This window comes from Epinephelus lanceolatus, chromosome 15 (assembly GCF_041903045.1).
Source record: "Epinephelus lanceolatus isolate andai-2023 chromosome 15, ASM4190304v1, whole genome shotgun sequence".
Taxonomy (NCBI): Eukaryota; Metazoa; Chordata; class Actinopteri; order Perciformes; family Serranidae; genus Epinephelus; species Epinephelus lanceolatus.
The window spans coordinates 160757-184153 of record NC_135748.1 but is presented as its reverse complement, the minus strand read 5'-3'; the positions used below and the strand labels follow the sequence as shown (position 1 = coordinate 184153).

Sequence of the window (23397 nt, the reverse complement as noted above, 5' to 3'; positions counted from 1 at the left end):
ATGTAAATAAACTGTTGTGATAAACAGTTGCGGGAACTCACAGGGCAGGTAGAATGGATGCAACGATACACATAAAAGTTCAACATCTGGAGTACAGATGCGCTCTCTGACAGTCACAGATTTAGGATGACAGTACCGTTGACTTACATAGAGACAGACTCCGCCTCCCTGTGATTTCCCTGTTACCTCTGCGTCTCTATCCAAACGGAGTGGCGCACCGGAGCCATCAATGAGCAGGTCCGCGTCTCGATCACATTCAGTGAGCCACGATTCTGTGAACGTCAGAATCCCACAGTCTTTAAAATCCTTAAGAAAGCGGACATTCTGGAGGGACTGGGCGTTCCCCAGGATCATCAAAGGCAGGGGAACCCGGTTGAGCCTCAGCCTCCTCATGCGTAGCCGCACACCTCCTCTCTTTCCTTGCTTCCTCCTTCGGCTTCTCTCCCTCCGTTTGTCACCACCAGTTCTTGTGTTAGGCAGTTTAAGTATGTGATCCGGAATTTGTGCCGTGATATCTGACACGTCAGCCGGCACTATGTATTTAAGTTGGAGCAGTTCATTTCTGCTATACTGCAGCCTATCACCACTAACAGTCCAGCTGTCATTCAGGGCGAGCAGGAGAAACAGTAGCCAGAAACACACCGTAAGGCGAAAAAAGTCCATTTTAGCCACGCTGTCTATCAAGACTCCACGAGGAGTGTAAAGCAGCACATGAAACAACTTACAAACAACTAAAAACAACAGACAAATAAAAATACGAGGACGCCAAACTCTCTGACGGCTCGCTGCGTGCGCATGCGCCCCGGCCCCTCCTACTTACTGACTTAAATCACTGACAATACAAATTATGTGTATTTATATGATAAATAAATGTATTTTTAGGGCCCGAGCGACGATGAAGTCGTCCGTGAGGACTCTATTGTAATAGTGCTGTTTATTATTAGGGCCCGAGCGATGACGAAGTCATCCGTGAGGACCCTATTGTAATCGTGCTGTTTATTATTATTAGGGCCCGAGCAACGACGAAGTTGTCGGTGAGGACCCTATTGTAATCGTGCTGTTTATTATTATTTATTATTATTATTATTATTATTCTTACGAACATTAAATCCCCAATTTCGCCCCCTTTCCTGAATTCAAAAACTCACCAAAGTTGGCACACGCGTTTGGTCTGGCGAAAAATTTAATATTTTGGCAGTGTTGTATGTGGACGGGGCCAAATGGCGACATAGTGCCCCCTAGAAAATTTCGTGCCTCGAGCCCCGCCTGTGAGTTTCGCCTACACGCATGAAAACTGGTGGGCTCATAGAACATGCCAAGACGCACAAAAAATCCTCTTGGACCAATTCTGTAAACCCAACAGGAAGTTGACCATTTTGTTTTGAATTTTTGACATGTTTGAACAAACTCCTGCTAGGGATTTCGTCCGATCGACTTCAAATTGACTACAGATCATCCTGACAACATGCTGATCAAATGTTATTAAAAGCTTTTCTCTATGTCAAGGGGCGTGGCCACTAGGGCGTGACAAACTTGGGCGACTTTTCGTTTTCTCGCCATCGAATTTTGAACGGACCTCACGCCCCCATACTTGATCTCAGCAGCTTCAAACTTGCTGGACATGATGATGGCTCCGCCCCGAACGCCCAGATTTGTTAATATCCCACCTTACTCATAGCGCCCCCCGGTGGTAACAGGAAGTGACCAGTTTTTACTTTAACATGTACTAATGCCACAAACTTGAGCGTATCAACTTCATTCCACTTCTAATGCATGCAGAACAAGTTGGTGAAGCTACCTTATGAACGCTGTGAAGCTACGTCTAATGGTGTCCATGTGGCGGCGTGGTGACTATCGATCCCTCGCCACTAAATACGTTTGGCATTTTGATGGCTTCAACGACCTTATTTCCTCATGAAAATGGATACACAGGTCAAGAATGGCAAGCTCTTGCATCTGATAGGGGTGTCGCCCATGAGGGGGACAAAATGCCTCTATAGTGCCCCCTTGAAAATTTCAAAAACCCCTCCCCATAAGGGTTTTTTTGGAGTTGGAACATGAAAATTGGTACACGTGTATATTCAGTTTATTATTATTATCAGACTCAAGGTCCATACTAAAAAACATACAACACTCAATACATAAAAACAGATCACTCAATCAATTAACAACATATGCTAGACATAAGAGATTTTTAAAATAATAAACACATTCAAAAAGAACAAGACAATCATACCAATGTTTCCACAAAGGTGACCGATATCTCACATCACTGACACGAGGGCTAACCAGCTGAGCAATGATGGCATTCTGAGAAACATTCAGTCTGCAGATAAACTTGTACATCAGATGTCTAAGCAAAGCCTGAAATGAGCTGACTCTCACCTTACAGAACAGCTCACTTGCACTACACCATCTCGGCTGTTTCAATAGTATCCTCATGCAATCATTGTAAGCAACCAGCAGCATATGAATGCTCGTTTTCTTAAATTTACACCATAATGGGGCAGTATAGAGCGGGGTACAATATGCCCTAAAGAGACAGATCTTCACTTGGTCTGAACACATGTTAAATTTCCTTCTCAGCATGTTTGCCTGAGCATATAGGACTCGGCACTGTCTATTAATATCATCATCATCAGTTAATTGATCTGTGATGAAATGGCAGAGGTATTTTATTTTAGTACAGACATTCAACATTTGTCCTGTTAGATAAAAATTTGGAAATGTGAGGTCTCTATCCTCTTTAGTTCGACATAGCATAACCATACTCTTCCTGGCATTATACAATATATCATGGTTGATCCCATACTCAGAACATACAGTACAGGCCAAAAGTTTGGACACACCTTCTCATTCAATGCGTTTTCTTTATTTTCATGACTATTTACATTGTAGATTCTCACTGAAGGCATCAAAACTATGAATGAACACATGTGGAGTTATGTACTTAACAAAAAAAGGTGAAATAACTGAAAACATGTTTTATATTCTAGTTTCTTCAAAATAGCCACCCTTTGCTCTGATTACTGCTTTGCACACTCTCGGCATTCTCTCCATGAGCTTCAAGAGGTAGTCACCTGAAATGGTTTCCACTTCACAGGTGTGCCTTATCAGGGTTAATTAGTGGAATTTCTTGCTTTATCAATGGGGTTGGGACCATCAGTTGTGTTGTGCAGAAGTCAGGTTAATACACAGCCGACAGCCCTATTGGACAACTGTTAAAATTCATATTATGGCAAGAACCAATCAGCTAACTAAAGAAAAACGAGTGGCCATCATTACTTTAAGAAATGAAGGTCAGTCAGTCCGGAAAATTGCAAAAACTTTAAATGTGTCCCCAAGTGGAGTCGCAAAAACCATCAAGCGCTACAACAAAACTGGCACACATGAGGACCGACCCAGGAAAGGAAGACCAAGAGTCACCTCTGCTTCTGAGGATAAGTTCATCCGAGTCACCAGCCTCAGAAATCGCAAGTTAACAGCAGCTCAGATCAGAGACCAGATGAATGCCACACAGAGTTCTAGCAGCAGACCCATCTCTAGAACAACTGTTAAGAGGAGACTGCGCCAATCAGGCCTTCATGGTCAAATAGCTGCTAGGAAACCACTGCTAAGGAGAGGCAACAAGCAGAAGAGATTTGTTTGGGCCAAGAAACACAAGGAATGGACATTAGACCAGTGGAAATCTGTGCTTTGGTCTGATGAGTCCAAATTTGAGATCTTTGGTTCCAACCGCCGTGTCTTTGTGAGACGCAGAAAAGGTGAACGGATGGATTCCACATGCCTGGTTCCCACTGTGAAGCATGGAGGAGGAGGTGTGATGGTGTGGGGGTGTTTTGCTGGTGACACTGTTGGGGATTTATTCAAAATTGAAGGCACACTGAACCAGCATGGCTACCACAGCATCCTGCAGCGACATGCCATCCCATCCGGTTTGCGTTTAGTTGGACGATCATTTATTTTTCAACAGGACAATGACCCCAAACACACCTCCAGGCTGTGTAAGGGCTATTTGACCAAGAAGGAGAGTGATGGAGTGCTGCGGCAGATGACCTGGCTTCCACAGTCACCGGACCTGAACCCAATCGAGATGGTTTGGGGTGAGCTGGACCGCAGAGTGAAGGCAAAGGGGCCAACAAGTGCTAAACACCTCTGGGAAGTCCTTCAAGACTGTTGGAAAAACATTTCAGGTGACTAGCTCATGGAGAGAATGCCAAGAGTGTGCAAAGCAGTAATCAGAGCAAAGGGTGGCTATTTTGAAGAAACTAGAATATAAAACATGTTTTCAGTTATTTCACCTTTTTTTGTTAAGTACATAACTCCATATGTGTTCATTCATAGTTTTGATGCCTTCAGTGAGAATCTACAATGTAAATAGTCATGAAAATAAAGAAAACGCATTGAATGAGAAGGTGTGTCCAAACTTTTGGCCTGTACTGTATATTGAGCAGTTTGGCAATTTTCTCCCCCAGCAGTGCTGGATTGCAACTTGCCAAATCGTCAGCATACATGAGATGGTTTAAAAGAGTGTTTCCAATTACACAGCCTGTTCTACAGGCGCCTAGTTGATGAGAAAGATCATCCATGTAGATGTTAAAAAGGGCTGGAGAAAGTAGCCCCCCCGGCGGACGCCATTACTAACACAAAAGCAGTCGGAAACTCTTTTGCCCCATCTAACCTGCATGCTCTGGTTAGCATACCAGTACGCCAGTATTCTTATGATGCTATTAGGCACACCCCTTTGACTCAGTTTAAGAAACAACTTTTTGTGATTGACTCGATCAAAAGCCTTCGAGGCATCTATGAAGCTGATTAGTACTGAGGAGTTTTGTCTTCTGTACAGATCAACGGCCTCTTTTAGAGCATAAATACATAAGTCCGTACCATGCTTAGACTTAAATCCAAATTGGTTATGTGTGGTGGATACAAATTCACATAGATGTGGACCATCTATGTGAATTCACATTGGTTATGTGTGGTGGATACAAATTCACATAGATGTGGACCATCTATGTGAATTCACATAGATGTGGACCATCTATGTGAATTTGTATCCACCACACATAACCAATTTGGATTTAAGTCTAAGCATGGTACGGACTTATGTATTTATGCTCTAAAAGAGGCCAGTGTGGTTTCCAAGATTCTGGAAAAGATCCTATTGGACATAGGATCTTTTCCAGAATCTTGGAAACCACACTGGCTAGTGCAATAGGCCTATAGTTGTCCATGCTCCCAATCTTGCCTGCTTTATCCTTGATGACAGGGACAAGAGTGACGGACAGCATAGAATCTGGCAGCAGCCCGTGGGTCATGAGACGAGTGAAACGGATGGCCAGGAGAGCAGCAACCCTTGGGCTAGCAAACTTTAGGTGTTCTGCAGTGATTTGGTCTGAGCCACATGCTTTGTCATTATCGAGTTGTGTTATTGCCTGATAGACTTCATTAGTTGTAATCCCAACTGCATCACTATTATCAATAGTACCAACTATGTAGGGATCACTTTTAACACAATTAAATAACTCAAAATAATGTTGCTTCCACAGGTTGGCTATATTATCAGTTCCAGAAACACCCTCTAAAGTGCAAGGCAATGATCCAGTGCACGTATTAAGAGATTTCACCTCTTTCCAGAAACCTTGTACATTATTACTGAAGAGTTTTTCTGCCATAGAGTCAGCTCTGAGAACCTGCTCATTTTTACGTACATAGCGAACAGCATATTTATACTTAGCATTGGTTAATTTTTTAAGATCCAAGACAGGCCCTTGCCTAGGCTGGCCTGCCAGAACCCAGGCTTTATAAGCCTCCTTGGCCTCTGCATGATGTGCAGCAACATACCTATTCCAGCCTGACTTAATATTGCTTGCCTTATGAGAGTATGTGTAGTATGGTCTACTGGCCTCCAATACAGCTGCCACAATACAATCATACATAACACATAGGTCTTCACGATGAGATTACATGATTCATGATTCATTACAGTTTACATCTGAACACATGATAGCACATCTGGGTAAGTGTACATCAGCCAAAAGGACATCAGTTCTCCCATAATATGTAAGAATGTCCTCATTTCTGAGTTTATGCCACTCCAGTTTAGCCTTATGGGCGCCAGCGCTCTCATGGGCCATCTCAGGGAGACGATCCACATCAAGAGTCATAATAAAAGGTACATGATCTGACAGTGACATATCATACATTATGTCCACTGATTGCAGGGTGGCATGAGCATCAGCAGTGCTAATGCAGTGGTCTAGCCACGATGTAGAATGCCAGGCCTCACTTATATAGGAGTAACTTTCAAAAGGTAAAAGCAATTGACTGGATAGTATTAGATTGTTATCATCACAAAATTGTAGCATATGTTTAGAGAACCTAGCACACCTATCTCTGAGGTCGGCATTCATGTCACCAACCACATAAACACATGTAGAGTGGTTGTCAATAACAAAAGAGTTTATAAAAGCTAATTTATTCAAATATTCATTCTCATTTTGTTGGCATTCATATGGCATGTACACATTCAAGATAATAAAAACTTTGTTGTTAATATCAACCTGCACAGCAATACACCAGTCTACTTCTGTCTTGATGACATTAATTGACATTATATTGTCCAGACGCACATAAAAGTCTCTGGCACCAATGGTCTACTCCAAACAGGAAGTCGGCCATTTTGATTTTGACTTGTCATTTTGGCGTGATTTCCACATGTTGCATTTTAACGAACTCGTCCTAGGGATTTCATCCAATCGACTTCAAATTTTTTACAGATCATCCAGAGACCATGCTGATGAAAAGTTATTAAAAGCTTTCCTCTATGTCAAGGGGCGTGGCCGCTATGGTGCCTCCCTCGCCACCAAATACGTTTGGCTTTTTGATGGCTTCACCGTCCCCATATCCTCATGAAAATTGACACACAGGTCAAGAATGGCAAGCTCTTGCATCTGATAGGGGCATCACCCATGAGGGGGACAAAATGCCTCTATAGTGCCCCCTTGAAATTTTCAAAAACCCCTCCCCATAAGGGTTTTTTTGGAGTTGGAACATGAAAATTGGTACACATGTGTATGTTGTCTAGACGCACATAAAAGTCTCTGGCACCAATGGTCTACTCCAAACAGGAAGTTGGCCATTTTGATTTTTACTTGTCATTTTGACATGATTTCCACATGTTGTATTTTAACGAACTAGTCCTAGGGATTTCATCCAATCGACTCCAGACACTATGCTGATCAAAAGTTGTGCTCTGCATGTCTGTAGATCAAAGGGCGTGGCTGCTATGGTGCTGCCATTTTTGATCCATCGCCATGCATATTCAAGCAGCTCTGTCTCCCACATAATTCAACTGCTTCAAAATTTCTGTACATGATAAGAGCCCCGCCCTCAACACCTCCATATGCTCGAAAGCAATCTTGCTCATGGCGCCCCCTTGTAGAAACAGGAAATGCCATCTTTTACACTGACAAACGCCAACCTCAAGCTCCTGACCTGATCAACTCCATTTTGTGGCCACATGACGATCAAGTTGATGAATCTCCACAGTGACACACGTGTCCTGTCATGTTGCAGGCCGCAGCAGTGGCGACTTTTCATCCTTCGCCATGGAACATCAACTTGATATAAATCCTTCATGTATTGTCTGATTTGCTCGAAATTTCACATGTGTGATGAGGGTCCACCCCTGAATGCACCTGCCCACATCTGGTCACGCTCATGCCGCCCCCTTGTGGAAACAGGAAATGCCCTATTATACATTGACATTGTCAGATTTGCTTGAAACTTCACATGCGTGATGACGGTCCACCCCTGAACGCACCTGCCCACATCTGGTTACGCTCATGTCGCCCCCTTGTGGAAACAGGAAATGCCCTATTATACATTGACATTGTCAGATTTGCTCGAAATTTCATGTGTGATGACGGTCCACCCCTGAACGCACCTGGTTACGCTCGTAGCTCCACCTGGTGGATAAACGAAACATTGCGTTTTTTCGCTCCTGCCAGGTCTTTTCTCCCTTCTCGCTTCGCGCCACAGCCCCCACGTGCCTCAGGCCCCCGCGATTACAGGGGGAGCGAGGGCCCGATCACAGCTGCTTGCAGCTTGAATTATTATTATTATTATTATTTATTATTATTATTCTTATGAGAATATAATTGCCAATTTGGCCCCTTTCCCAAATTCAGAAACGCAGGAAATTTGGCACACGCGTTTGGTCTGGTGAAAAATTTTATAATCTATTGTCGTCCTGAATTTCCACCACTAGGTGGCACTATAATCAAGGAAAGTGCGTTTTGGGTCATAACTCCCATATACTTTGTCGCACATTCAAAAATCTGATATCCACACGTTCAGTGAATTGTGCTGAATCTCAGGATATAGGCCACGCCCATTTCCGCCAACCGTTTTTTTCCTGCAAATTCGCAAAATGTTGCAAACCTACTTTTTTGAACTCCTCCTAGGCAATTTCACCGATTTGCACGAAACTTTGCACACAGCATCTGTGGACACTTCTGACAAAATATTATTAAAAGAATTTTGATATTCCAAAGAAAACTGAAGTTATTAAATAGCAGCTTCCTGCAGATTTGGTACAAAACAGGAAGTGTTGCATATCTCCACATTGGTGTGTTTGAATGACATGAAACTCAGTTTACTACTTCCCCATGATCCCCTGAGGCTCTGTGCAAAATGTCAGGCGATGACCACAAGGTGGCACTCTTTAAATTAAAGTATTTTATATCTCCACATTGGTTACTTAGAACAATTATTGTCAATGCCCTCCTGAGGATATCTGACAAAGGAGTTACCCATCTGCCACTAGGTGGCGCTGTGGTGGCAGTCTAAATTAATATTTGGCACTGTGCCAACACCATAACAGTTATGGAAATGAAATTGATAGGGGTGGTATAGACTGGCCCCTGTAACTCACACACCAAAAATGACCAGCAGGGGGCACTATTTTCAATGCAAAACCGTTTTTGGCCCACAACTCCCACATAATATGTCGCAGGTTTTGAAACTTTATATCTCAGTGTTCCCTGAATTCAGCTGAATTGTGTGATGTAAGGCACGCCTACTTTTGCATTAAATTTCCATTTGCAAAATCACGAACAATGAAACTCCTCCGAGGCGATTTGACTGATTTGCACCAAACTTTGCATGAAGCATCTGTGACAAAAAGTTGTTAAAAGAAATTTGTTTGTCCAAAAAACGCCCAAAATATAAAACAACAAATTCCTGCTATTGTTTTCAAAACAGACAGTCTTTCATATCTTGAGCAGATACAGTCGGATTACCACAACACTTTCGCTAATTGTGTTCCATGGCCCGATGAGGGTTTGTGCAAAATTCGGTGCAAATCGGCCAATAGGTGGCGCTCTGGTGGCAGTCTAATTAGTGTAAATGGAAGTAAATTGGAAAATCTTCAAATCCTCTTCAAAACTCATGAACTTTCAACCTCTTCTTGTCCCTCATACTTTGAGCTACAGACACCATGTCAACTTTTAAAGAGTCAGAAGACCTTAAAGGCATTAACTGTACATAATTATCTATCTTTATCTTTATTTCAACCATAACCAATATTCTTTTGTTTATGAACACTGGTAGATAACTATCTTGCCACCAGGTGATCTTTGGCTGCTCCTGACGCTATTGTCATAAAAACAAGAGACTGCACATGCGCAGTTGCGCACTCTCAGCTGATTGTAAACAGATAAGATGGCGACAAGACGCAACTTCAGTGTTCATTTAAAACTAGAAGTTTTGAAATATTCTGAACAAATATCAGGGGGAATACGCCATGGGGCATATGACGCCTGGTATACAGAGGACGGCAACAAGACCTTCACAAAAGGAGGGAACATGAGAGCAGCTGACAAACGCAAGATAACTGCTTACTGTCTGAACGTTTGAACGTTTATGGAGACGTGAATCAGTCGAGACCAGGAACCCCCAAACGAAAAATGGGGTTCGTTTTCAAGACGTTCATGCAATGAACATATTAGTCCAAGGCTAGTGCAGTATGTAAACACAGGCCGTGTCTTAACATGTCTGCGCTGCCGTCTCGAGACTGCTTCGCGCATGCTCCCAGAGCGCTGGGCTTTCTGGGAGATGTAGTCAGTGTGGTTGCTTTGGGTCTTCTGTGTTGTGTTTGACATTGTTAAATATGTAAATAATGTGTAGGTAGATTCATGTTATATGCATGGCAACAGTCTTGTTTAGAATGATAGCTGATGGAGAAAATATTAACCAGCTTAAAGACTTATGTTCTATTTATTGTGTGGCAAGTGGAAACTGGCATATGACACCTGCTTAGGGTGTGTAACCATCTTTATCTATGGAAGCCCATTTTCGCCAGTAATGGAAAAAAAGAAATTGCTATTCCTAATCAAAATTGTGAGATAAAAAGTCATTATTACAAATGTAGCCTACTTTTAAAATGAATTTGTGGCATGTTGTCTTGTAAGGTGTGTGGCATCACGGTGGCTGCAGATGGGAACAGAGGATGAGATGATTCGCTGTTTCAAGGCAGGACAACTAGTACACTGTGGTAATAGTAAATATTGGTGATTTACAAAAACACCAAAAACTATTTTTACTGTTAATGTAAACGTTGTTACTATAAATAATACAGTACTTTCTTTGTAATACTATATAGAAAATAATCATTTTTACTGTAAAGACAAGTTTACATAAATATTTCTGCTGTTTAAATTAAAAAAATACAGTATTTGTATTTTCAAATTTGGCTGGGATTTTTTTTTAAATTGTTTTAATTGAAAGCCTCCTTCAAATAGTAGCCTGCCCCTATTTGTAGCCTGGTCCAAAACTATTATTTTGTTAATAGTAGCCCCGGCTACTATTTGAGGAAATCTGTATGTATGTAGCATACAGTCACTGGCCACTTTGTGTACACCTGTGTAATCTAATGCAATCCAGTAAAACGACTATACCATGATTTTTTCCCTGAAGCTTATAAATATTCGGTTATTGTTGACATCGTCTAGAAAGTGGTGACTCTACTTTGTTTATTATTGAGGTCATAGTGAATGGTGGTGGTGTACTGAGGTGGCCTCCTAATTTTGTCTAATTGAGGAGGACAAAATATTAGGAACACTTTTAAATATATTGCACTCCAGTACACCAACACCACCCACTATGACCTCAATAATAAAGTAGAATAATCACCTTTCTGACAAAAGCTGAAAAAGTAAAAGCTTTGTAAACGTAGAATGTGTGGCAGAGCTGTTGTATTGACTTGTATTAGATTGCACAAGTGTACCTAATAAAGTGGCCAGTAAGCCCCACATTTACACCACCAATCCATGCCTGCTCTGGGTCTCCCCGCAGCCCCTGGTTGCTCAACAGCCTCAGCCCCTGAGATCATGCTGATCAAAAGTTATTAAAAGCTTTTCTCTATGTCAAGGGGTGTGGCTACTATGACGTTGCCCTCACCACCAAATATGTTTGGCTTTTTGATGGCTTCAGCGATATCATATTCACATGAAATTGATACACAGATCAAAAATGTTGAGCTCATACATCTGATAGAGGCGTTGCCCATGGGGGGTGACAAAATGCCTCTATAGCGCCCCCTTGAAATTTTCAACATACCCTTCCCATAGCGTTTTTTTTGGAGTAGGAAGATGAAACGTCACACCACGTCAGGGTTAACTTACTCTGAGTTTTCACATAACCGCTTCAGTGATGCGCGCTGCTGCCCCCCTGCGTAGACGCGGGAGAGCGAGGGCCCGGTCACAGCTGCTTGCAGCTTTAATTATCATTAAAACACATTTCAACATGCCATCTGTGCCACTCTTTGTTTTTATTTATGTTTTTACTGTTTTTATCTCGATGATGTATGGTATTTTTATCTTGTTCTGTAAAGCACTTTGTAACTCTGTTTTGAAAAGATATAAATAAAGTGTATAGTTATGATTGTTATTATTACTACTACTGACTTTTGACTTCCAGGTACATATATGAAAGCAAAGAGAGCTCTACAGCTAGAAGTCCTGATAGGTCCAGGAGAGCTCTACATAGGAAATATTGTACTTTATTGGTTTAGTAAAGTCATATTGTCTGTATACAATTATTCTCAAAGCAACACCTTTTTATGACCAGGCATCATATTTTACCAGAGCCTTCATTACACAATATAATGTTATTAAAGACAGTATCCACTTAGAGACTACAGATGCAGGGGTTAATATCTCACCAGCTTTTGCAACAGGGCCAGGGGGCTGTTGACTAGTTCTCTGCTGTAGAACCGGTCGCACTGGGACAGATATCTGGACAGTGTCACATCTGTGGCGATATCCTTCCCGTCATTCACTATATAGTCAGTTAAACACTGGCCATACACTGTGCTCTGAGGAAAAGAAAACAAACAGCAAATGGTGGATTTATCTCAGAAGTATTAGCTTTAAAAATCAAAAGACAATGCCTCATGGTAAGTGCTCGTATTACAAGATTTTACCACAATTTGATCTTTACTTTTTCTGCAATTTTATTTGCTTGTACATAGGGCTGCTCGATTATAGAAAAAATAATGATCACAATTATTTTGGTCAAAATTGAAATCACGATTATGCAAACGATTATGCGGCGCACGTGATGACTTTTGTTGTTTACACGACAGCATGTCATTTCTGTCTTCTTAAAATTGAATTAATTGAGCAGCCCTACTTGTACATTTACTTCTCCTTTCACTTCTCATATTATCCTGCATGTTCTTTATCTGCTTTATTGTAAATAATGTATACATAATGCATTCAATTTATATGTAATATAATGTGTATTTATCTACTGGCCTTCAGGCTGTACTTGTGCTTTCTCTGTTAAATTTTTAGAAAAGGCACCATGGGTTATGAGAAGATACCAACCATGAGGCTGTTCTGTTCATCCTCCATGACTGGCACAATGAGAGCTGAAATGATTCCTCTCTTTATGTTAAGTATGTTGACTGGCTCGTCTGTCTCGGGGTACAGCTGAACACTGGCTACTTCCTCCACAATAAACTTCAGAGGGTTCCTGGGGGAACAATAGACAGACAGAGTAAACCATCAGTATGAGCTCACACTGTGTGCATCCAGAAGAATTTATGTCAACCTCTACTGGTTTCACAGCAAAGGCTGAATATCAGCATTGATGGGGAAAACATTAAGTGGGGGATCTGTTTTTTTATATTTAGGGGTCCAAGCCCGCGGGGCCTGGGGAACACATATGCAAGCAGACGCGTTTCCCAGGACCAGCGGTGCTGGGAAACCTATTGTTTTTGTTCAGATTTTTATTATTAGGACCCGAGCGACGACTGCAAGTCGTCCGTAGCACCCTATTGAAATTGCACTGTTTATTATTAGGGCCTGAGTGATGACTGCAAGTCGTCCGGAGGACCCTATTGAAATCGCGCTGTTTATTATTATTGTTATTAGGGTCAGAGCGAGGACTGCAAGTCGTCCATAGGACCCTATTGAAATTGCGCTGTTTATTAGGGCCCGAGCGACGACTGCAAGTCGTCCACGTAGGACCCTATTGAAATCGGGCTGTTTATTATTATTTATTAGGGTCTGAGCGAAGACTGCAAGTCGTCCACGTAGGACCCTATTGAAATCGGGCTGTTTATTATTATTTATTAGGGTCCGAGCGACAACTGCAAGTCGTCCGTAGGACCCTATTGAAATTGCACTGTTAATTATTATTTATTATTATTAGTATTGAAATTGCACTGTTTATTAGGGTCCAAGCGACAACTGCAAGTCATCCGTAGCACCCTATTGAAATCAGGCTGTTTATTATTATTTATTAGGGTCCAAGCGACGACTGTAAGTCGTCCGTAGGAACCTATTGAAATTGCGCTGTTAATTATTATTTATTATTATTAGGGTCCGAGCGACGACTGCAAGTCCTCCGTAGGACCCTATTGAAATTGCGCTCTTTATTATTAGGGCCTGAGTGATGACTGCAAGTCGTCCGGAGGACCCTATTGAAATCGCGCTGTTTATTATTATTGTTATTAGGGTCAGAGCGACGACTGCAAGTCGTCCATAGGACCCTATTGAAATTGCGCTGTTTATTAGGGCCCAAGCGACGACTGCAAGTCGTCCGCATAGGACCCTACTGAAATTGGGCTGTTTATTATTATTTATTAAGGTCCGAGCGACGACTGCAAATCATCCGCGTAGGACCCTATCAAAATCGGGCTGTTTATTATTATTTATTAGGGTCCGAGTGTCGACTGCAAGTCGTCCATAGGACCCTATTGAAATTGCGCTGCTAATTATTATTTATTATTATTAGGGTCCGAGCGACGACTGCAAGTCGTCCGTAGCACCCTATTGTAATCGCGCTGTTTATTATTATTTATTAGGGCCCAAGCGATGACGACGTCATCCGCGTAGGACCCTATTGAAATTGTGCTGTTTATTATTATTATTAGGGCCCGAGCACTAGGGGTGAGCTCATGTACAAAAATCTCTAAACATTTAGAGTGGGTCATTTTTTTCGTGTAAACGTGTACATGGGTTTCACCACTGGGTGGTGCTATTGCATTATACCAGTAAAGCCCCACTTATCCAAATACCAACGGAACGGGCCATTTAACCAACGGTTACAGGCCGCCACTCTGAAATATCACCATCCCTACGGTCCGCCATTCCGAATTCTGGTCCCTGAGTCCTGACAGTAAGCTATGGTGAGCCAATAGAAGCTGTATTTCCCATGCATGTCAGCGATTTTCACCAGGGACACACGCGTAATTCAGGCTGACTTTACTGTATTATTGGTTTTGTTTGGATTTTTATTAGGGCCTGAGCGACAACGAAGTCGTCCACATAGGACCCTATTGAAATCGCGCTGTTTATTATTAGGGCCCGAGCGACGACAAAGTCGTCCACGTAGGATCCTATTGAAATTGCGCTGTTTATTATTATTATTGTTATTAGGGCTCGAGCAATGACTGCAAGTCATCCAGAGGACTCTATTGAAATCCTGCTGTTTATTAGGGCCTGAGCGACAACAAAGTCGTCCACGTAGGACCCTATTGACATCGCACCATTTATTATTATTATTAGGGCCCGAGCAACAACTGCGATTTTCACCGGGGACGCATGCGTAATTCAGGCTGACTTTACCTGTTTTTCAGCGAACTCCTCTGGTAATTTTATTAAAAGGCATGGCATATAGGTCCACAGTAACCTATTATTAGGGCCCGAGCACCTAGCGGTGCGAGGACCCTATTGAAATGCAAGGATTTATTAGGGCCCGAGTGACGACTGGTCGTAGGACCCCATTGTAATCGCGCTTTTTATTATTATTGTTATTAGGGTCCAAGCGACGACTGCAAGTCATCTACAACCCTATTGTTTTTCGAATGATTAGGGCCTGAGCCACGACGAAGTCGTCCGTGAGGACCCTATTGTATTCGCGCTGTTTATTATTTTTAGGACCCGAGCACCTAGCGATGCAAGGACTATTGTAATCGCGCTGTTTATTATTATTATTATTAGGGCCCGAGCAATGACAAAGTCGTCCGTGAGGACCCTATTGTAATCGCACTGTTTATTATTATTAGGGCCCGAGCACCTAGCGGTGCAAGGACTATTGTAATCGCGCTGTTTATTATTATTAGGACCCGAGCACCTAGTGGTGCAATGACCCTATTGAAATGCAAGCATTTTTTATTAGGGTCTGAGCGACGACAAAGTCGTCCATAGGACCCTATTGTAATCGCGTTGCTTTTTATTATTATTTATTAGGGTCGTAAATTAGGGCCGTATATGTAACCATATACTTGCAAATTCTTGCTAAATACATTTTCAATGTTCATTAAAAAAATGACAAAATTTTGGAGTCATGGTAGATGATGTTTGGAAAATATCAGAATTTTATCTCAAAAACTTAATTTTTTTTTACAGCATTTTGAATTTCGCTCTCATGCGAACAATTGGAGTCAATGCAAAAATGGCATTTTTAAACATCAGTTTTTCACTTATGGAGCCAATAAATCATTGTTAAAAACAAATTACCAACATCTCCATGCTGTTTAGATGCAATTTGTGTATTTTCAGATTTTTGTCTTAATAACTGAACAGCTGCTGTCTTGCACACAGGTGACTGGCTTAGTCAATTTGTGAAGCTACATGTGACATTTCTGTTTGCCAATTAGCTCAGTGAGATAAAGGTTGGTTCTTGGTCTTGAAGATTGTGAGTTCAAGCCTCAGGTCGTGCAACATTTCCATATGAGAAATCTACCCAAACTTTTCATAAAGGTCCAGTCCCATGCCAGATGTCCTCAACTGGAAACACAAGACAATAGTCCTGATGGTGGCGCTACAGCAAGCCTCTAAATTTCAAAACTTTGAAAATTCATAACAAATCAACCATATGTGCTACAGCTTCGGAACTTTCACTTTGAAATTTGCTTTTCCGTGGCATGGATGGCTACTGTCTAGCACCCTGATGCTTGGCTTAGTCAATCTGTGAAGCCAAACATGAACTGTAACTTGCCAATTAGCTCAGTGAAATAGGAGATGGACCTCAGTCTCAGAAGTTGTGAGTTCAAGCCTCAGCTAAGGCAGAACGGATATTCTAATGTGAAAGTCCTATGTTCAGGCATCATGGTATGTGGATTAGAGACTACCAAGGTTAAAATAATTATGATCCAGGGAGTTTTTCGGAGAGACAAATACTCTTTATCAACACTTTTCCCTGTTATCCCTTGTCTCTTTTCCCTGTTTATTTGGCTTAGCTATCAGTCAATATAGAGTCTATCCAATAGCTACTTTTACATTTTAAAAAATGTTTTCATCTTTGTCACCATGGATAATGTTTAGCTTTAAGCTACATCAGGCCAGTTTGTTCATAATTGCTAGCAGTTAATGTTATTCTTACTTTCTTGTTCTTGAGTTTTTTCTTTCCTTTGTATATTATGAGTCTGATCACTTCAGCCACTCATCCACAATTTGAAGGGCATGCCATAATTATATGATGTAACTTCTATGTTGTGATATGCTTTGTTTTAGTGTGTGTGTTGCTCAGAATTGCCTAATTTTGCCTAAAATTGCCCGGCCCCGACCATTGCTGCGCAGCAGCTGTACTTATTATTATTATTATTAGGGCCCAAGCGACGACGAAGTCATCTGAGGACCCTATTGAAATAGCGCTGTTTATTATTAGGGCCCGAGCAGGTCTCGACCTGCGAGGTCCCTATTGTTTTTCGAATGATTAGGGCCTGAGCCACGACAAAGTCATCCGTGAGGACCCTATTGTAATCATGCTGTTTATTATTAGGGCCCGAGCGACGCCGAAGTCGTCCATGAGGACCCTATTGTAATCGCGCTGTTTATTATTATTATTTATTGTTATTATTAGGTCCCGAGCAGGGGCCTGTATCACGAAGCGAGATCAACCTTTCCTGGGTTACCCAGACCTATCCTGGGTATCCTATCCTGGCTAACAATGGCAATGGCGGTATCACGACGCTGGATATCAACTCGGTAACTCAGCCCAGGGTTGCTTTATCAAGAGCCGTGAACGTGCACGCAGCGGACCAATCACGATCATGAGAGAAGTGCAGCGTCACTGAGCGTCACTGAGCGTCCTCACTGAGCGTCCTCACAGAGCACCGTATGTGAGGGGAAAAAAAGTATTTCTAGTATCAGAGATTAATTCTACTAAAATATGAGGAGGAGAAAAGCAACATTACAGAAAAGGCCAACACCGTGGCAGCTGCAGGAGGAGGAAATATGTGTGGCAACGCCTAACGGGATGAATAATGTTTAGTTTTAGTTTAGGTTAGTTTATTTGCACATAATGTTAAAAACAGACAGTATAAAATTTACAAGATTAAAAAAAGAAAAGTGCCGGAGAGGTAAGAAGCCACTAAAAGCTTATCAAAGAAATTCCCCTGTCAAAACATCAATGAAATCACATAAAAGAGAAGAAAAAAAAACAGGTAAGGAAAGAAGAAATAGAGGAGGAGAGAGGTAAAAATCAAGACAAAGGTAGGTTAAATTACTCTTCACTGGTTCAAGTAGCTACAGTACCTGTACCTGTACATCTGACACTGATCACACCCTTGAATCCCATGAAATCAATGCTGTGCAGATGAATTGCGTGTATTACAATTATCGTCTAACATCATTGCGTCTGATAAATTGGTCTTCTTTGTCATAAAGTTATATATGCTACAATAAAGCTTAAAGCTGACGTCACAATTAAATCATATCAACACCAAATTGATAGTCTGAATACAGTCATCCTGATATTGAGCTGTGTTAGAAATGAACAGCTGCACAAAAATATACCTAGTCTCCCTCTTTAAAAAACAAAAAGGAAAATCCCTCAAACACCCTGAAGTGTAGACATGATAGGCTACTTTGCACAGCAAAGCTGTCAATTAGGCCCATTATCTTTAACAGGGATCATTTCCTCCAACAAAACAAAATGTTGGCACTAATTAATGGTACTATTAAGTGTTTGCAAATTATCAGTTTCTTTCTGGGATAAAATTTCGACTTCTTTCCACTCCTTTTTGAACAATCTTTTCATTGTCTGTTGTTGTTGCTTTCTTTTCTTTTTTAATGTTCAAAATAAACTTTCAAATCAAATTAATTAAACTTCCCGTCATGACTGGGCTGCATTTCTGTCAGCGGAGTAATTTTTTGCCGAACAGCTGATTGGCCAGTGCTTTTTATAGGATCAGATTCAACCCTGAACTTACCCTGCTCCAGAGCAGGATAGCCGTTCAGAGTAAGTTACCATGGTGATCGGTGATCTACTTGGCTTCGTGAGACCAAAAACCCAGGGTTAACCCTGAAGTTACCTCGCTAAGACATTAATCCTGCTTCGTGATACAGGCCCCAGGTCTCGACCTGCGAGGTCCCTATTGTTTTTCGAATGATTATTATTAGGGCCCGAGCACCTAGCGGTGCGAGGACCCTATTGAAATGCAAGGATTTTTTATTAGGGCCCAAGTGACGACAAAGTCGTCCATGAAGACCCTATTGTAATTGCACTATTTATTATTATTATTAGGGCCCGAGCAGGTCTCGACCTGCGAGGTCCCTATTGTTTTTTTAATGATTATTAGGGCCTATTGAAATCGCGCTGTTTATTATTATTTTTAGGGCCTCAGCGACGACGAAGTCGTCTGAGGACCCTATTGAAATTGCGCTGTTTATTATTATTATTATTAGGGTCCGAGCGACGACGAAGTCGTCCGTGGAGGACCCTATTGAAATCGTGCTGTTTATTATTAGGGCCCAAGCAGGTCACAGACCTGCGAGGTCCCCATTGTCTTTCGAATGATTATTATTATTTTTTTTTTCTTTGTCCAAAAGGATCGCATTTTTCACTGCCTGAACATACCCCAAAACTCATGAAACTTTTTAAAAGAAAAATTTTATAATCTATTGTCATCCTGAATCTCCACCACTAGGTGGCGCTAAAATCAAGGAGTTTATAATCAAGTGTGTTTTGGCTCATAACTCCCACATACTTTGTGGCACTTTCAAAAACCTTATATCCACCAGTGAATTGTGCTGAATCTCGTGATATAGGCCAGGCATTTCCGCTTACCGTTTTTTCCCGCAAATTAGCAAAATGTCAAAAACCGACTTTTTCAAACTCCTCCTAGGCAATTTCACCGATTTGCACAAAACTTTGCACACAGCATCTGTGGACTCTCCTGACAAAAAGTTATTAAAAGAATTTTGATATTCCAAAGAATACTGAAGTTATTAAATAGCAGCTTCCTGCAGATTTGGTATGAAACAGGAAGTGGTGCATATCTCCACATTGGTGTGTCCGAATGACATGAACCTCAGTTTACTACTTCCCCATGAGCCCCTGAGGCTCTGTGCAAAATTTTGAGTGATGACCACAAGGTGGCGCTCTTTAAATTGAAGTATTTTATATCTCAACATCGGTTGGGCGGATTAACATGAAACTTGGTATAATTATTGTCAATGCCCTCCTGAGGATATCTGATGAAGGACTTACAGATCCGCCACTAGGTGGCGCTCTGGTGGCCATCTAATTTAATATTTGGCACTGCGCCAACACCATAACACTCTTGGAAATAAAACTGATAGGGGTGGTATAGACTGGCCCCTGTAACTCACACATCAAAAATGACCAGCAGGTGGCGCTATTTTCAATGCAAAAGCATTTTTGGCTAATAACTCCCACATAATATGTCGCACATTGTTAAACCTATTTACGTGTTCTCTGAATTCAGCGGAATTGTGTGGTGTAAGCCACGCCCACTTTCGCGGTAACTTTCCATTCGCTAAATCGCGACAAATGAAAAATGTATTTTTTCGAACTACTCCTAGGCGATTTGACCGATTTGCACCAAACTTTGCATGTCGCATCTGTGGACGCTCCTGACAATAAAGTTATTAAAAGAATTCTGATCGTCCAAAAAACGGCCAAAATATAAAACAACAAATTCCTGCATGTTGTTTTCAAAACAGACAGTCTTTCATATCTTGAGCAAATACAGTCCGATTACCACAACACTTTTGCTAATTCTGTTCCATGGCCCGATGAGGGTTTGTGCAAAATTTGGTGCAAATCGGCCAATAGGTGGCGCTCTGGTGGCAGTCTAATTAGTGTGAATGGAAGTAAATTGGAAAATCTTCAAATCCTCTTCAAAACTCATCGACTTTTAACCTCTTCTTGTCCCTCATACTTTGAGCTAGAGACACCATGTCAACTTTTAAAGAGTCAGAAGACCTTGAACTACTGGGCATGTATTCAGCTTCTACTTTTTGGAAAAATACATACGTGGGTTGGGTGCCTACCTGTATACTGGAAATGTAAGTAAGAGATAACATTTATTTTTTTATTTATTACAGCTGACAAGACTTCTAGGTGCACACCTCCCGATGGCAGCATCCCCCGACGCGCGTGGACTGCGAGGGCCCATTCATCGCTGCTTGCAGCTTTAATTATTATTATTATTAGGGCCCGAGCGACGACAAAGTCGTCCGCGGAGGACCCTATTGAAATTGCGCTGTTTATTATTATTATTATTCTTTACCCGACTTTGTGTCCAAATTTCGCCCCTTTCCCAAATTTCAAAATGCTTCTAACTTTCCACATTCCTCCGGCCACATCCGAAATTCGATATTTTTGGGCGGTTGCACATGGTCGACGCGAAATGCTGAAATAGCGCCCCCTACAATTTTTCAAAAACCCCTCCCCATTGGGGTTAGTTTCAACTTCATTCCACTTCTAATGCATGCAGAACAAGTTGGTGAAGCTACCTTATGAACGCTGTGAAGCTATGTCTAATGGTGTCCATGTGGCGGTGTGGTGACTATCGATCCCTCGCCACTACATACGTGTGGCTTTTTGATGGCTTCAACGACCTCATCTCCTCATGAAAATTGACACACAGGTCAAGAATGGCGAGCTCTTGCATCTGATAGGGGCGTCGCCCATGGGGGGGACAAAATGCCTCTATAGCCCCCTTGAAATTTTCAAAAATCCATCCCCATAGGGTTTTTTTGGAGTAGGAACATGAAAATTGGTACACGTGTATGTTGTCCAGACGCACATAAAAGTCTCTGGCACCAATGGTCTACTCCAAACAGGAAGTCGGCCATTTTGATTTTGACTTGTCATTTTGGCGTGATTTCCACATGTTGTATTTTAACGAACTAGTCCTAGGGATTTCATCCAATTGACTACAATTTTTTTACAGATCATTCAGAGACCATGCTGATCAAAAGTTGTACTCTGCATGTCTGTAGGTCAAAGGGCGTGGCTGCTATGGTGCTGCCATTTTTGATCCATCGCCATGCATATTCAAGCAGCTCTCTCGCCCACATAATTAATCCAAACTGCTTCAAAATTTCTGTACATATAAGAGCCCCGCCCTCAACGTGTCCATATGCTCGTAGGCAATCTTGCTCATGCCACCCCCTTGTGGAAACAGGAAATGCCCTATTATACATCGACATTGTCCGATTTGCTCGAAACTTCACATGTAAATGGACCTGCATTTGTATAGCGCCTTTCTAGTCATCTAGTGACCACTCAAAGCGCTTTTTACACTACGAGTCACGTTCACCCATTCACACACACATTCATACACTGGTGGCCGAGGCTAACATACAAGGTGCCACCTGCTACTCAGTTTTAACACACTCACACACCGATGGAACAGCCATCGGGAGCAATTTGGGGTTCAGTATCTTGCTCAAGGATACTTCGACATGCAGCCTGGAGGAGCCTGGGATCGAACCGCTGATCTTTCAATTGGTGGACGACCCGCTCTACCTCTGAGCCACAGCCGCCCATGTGATGAGGGTCCGCCCCTAACAAGATTTTAAAGTCTATCCTTTGACACACAGGAAGCCAGTGCAGTGACTTAAGCACTGGTTGTAATGTGCTCCACTCTCTTGGTGTTGGTGAGGACTCTGGCAGTAGCATTCTGGACGAGCTGCACTTGTCTGATTGATTTTTTACTCAGGCCTGTGAAGACACCGTTACAATAGTCCTGCCTGCTGAAAGTGAAATCATGAACAAGTATTTCTGTATCTTGTTTAGACAGAGCCTTTTATTCTTGCTATGTTTTTAAGGTGGTAGTAGGCTGATTTAGTAATTGTCTTAATGTAACTATTGAAATTTAGGTCTGAGTCCAGAACTACACCAAGATTTCTGGCTTGCTTCATAGGTTTTAGTGTCATGGTGTCAAGATGAGCACGGACTATTGATCTTTGTTCTCTGGGGCCAAAAACAACTATCTCAGTTTTGTCTGTGTTTAGTTGTAGAAAATTCTGGCACATCCATGTATTGATTTCGTCATTGCACTTATTTAGCAGATGTAGGGGACTGTAGTCATCTGGTAACACTGTTATGCAAAGTTGTGTGTCATCTGCATAAGTATGGTAGGAGATGTTATGATATTCCATAGGCCCAAGAATGGACCCTTGAGGAACTCCACATGTAATTTTTGTTCGCACAGATTCATAATTGCCATTTCACACAAATAAATCCCTGTCTTGTAAATAAGATTTAAACCAATTTAGCACACTGCCAGAAAGTCCCACAAACTTTTCTAGTCTGTCGAGCAGTATCTTATGGTCAACTGTGTCGAATGCAGCACTGAGGTCCAGTAATACCAGAACCGAAATCTTTGATGCATCACTGCTCAGATGAATGTCATTTAAAACTTTTACAAGTGCAGTCTCAGTGCTGTGGTGTGCTTGAAATCCAGACTGAAAGGCATCAAAGGAATTGTTTTGCTCCAAGAAAGTGTTGAGTTGCTGAAAAACAACCTTTTCAATGATCTTTCCTAAAAATGGCAGGTTTGATATGGGCCTGTAGTTATTTATTACTGAGGCATCCAGATTAGGCTTTTTTAAGAGAGGTTTA

At 41.8% G+C, this 23397-nt stretch overlaps 1 protein-coding gene across 6 annotated transcripts in view; it reads right to left on the bottom strand.

The window, feature by feature from the left end:
• Positions 1–23397, bottom strand: part of apoba (apolipoprotein Ba) — a 128578-nt gene that overhangs the window by 68182 nt on the left and 36999 nt on the right. For 5 of the 6 annotated variants that reach the window (XM_078174838.1, XM_078174839.1, XM_078174843.1 and 2 more), the window contains 2 exons: positions 12894–13041; positions 12227–12379 (listed from right to left, as the gene is read on the bottom strand). The exons of the other annotated variant lie outside the window; for it this stretch is intronic. In XM_078174838.1, the coding sequence (XP_078030964.1) occupies positions 12227–12379; positions 12894–13041 (301 nt within the window). The remainder of the gene's footprint in view (positions 1–12226; positions 12380–12893; positions 13042–23397) is intronic. 6 annotated transcript variants of the gene reach the window in all.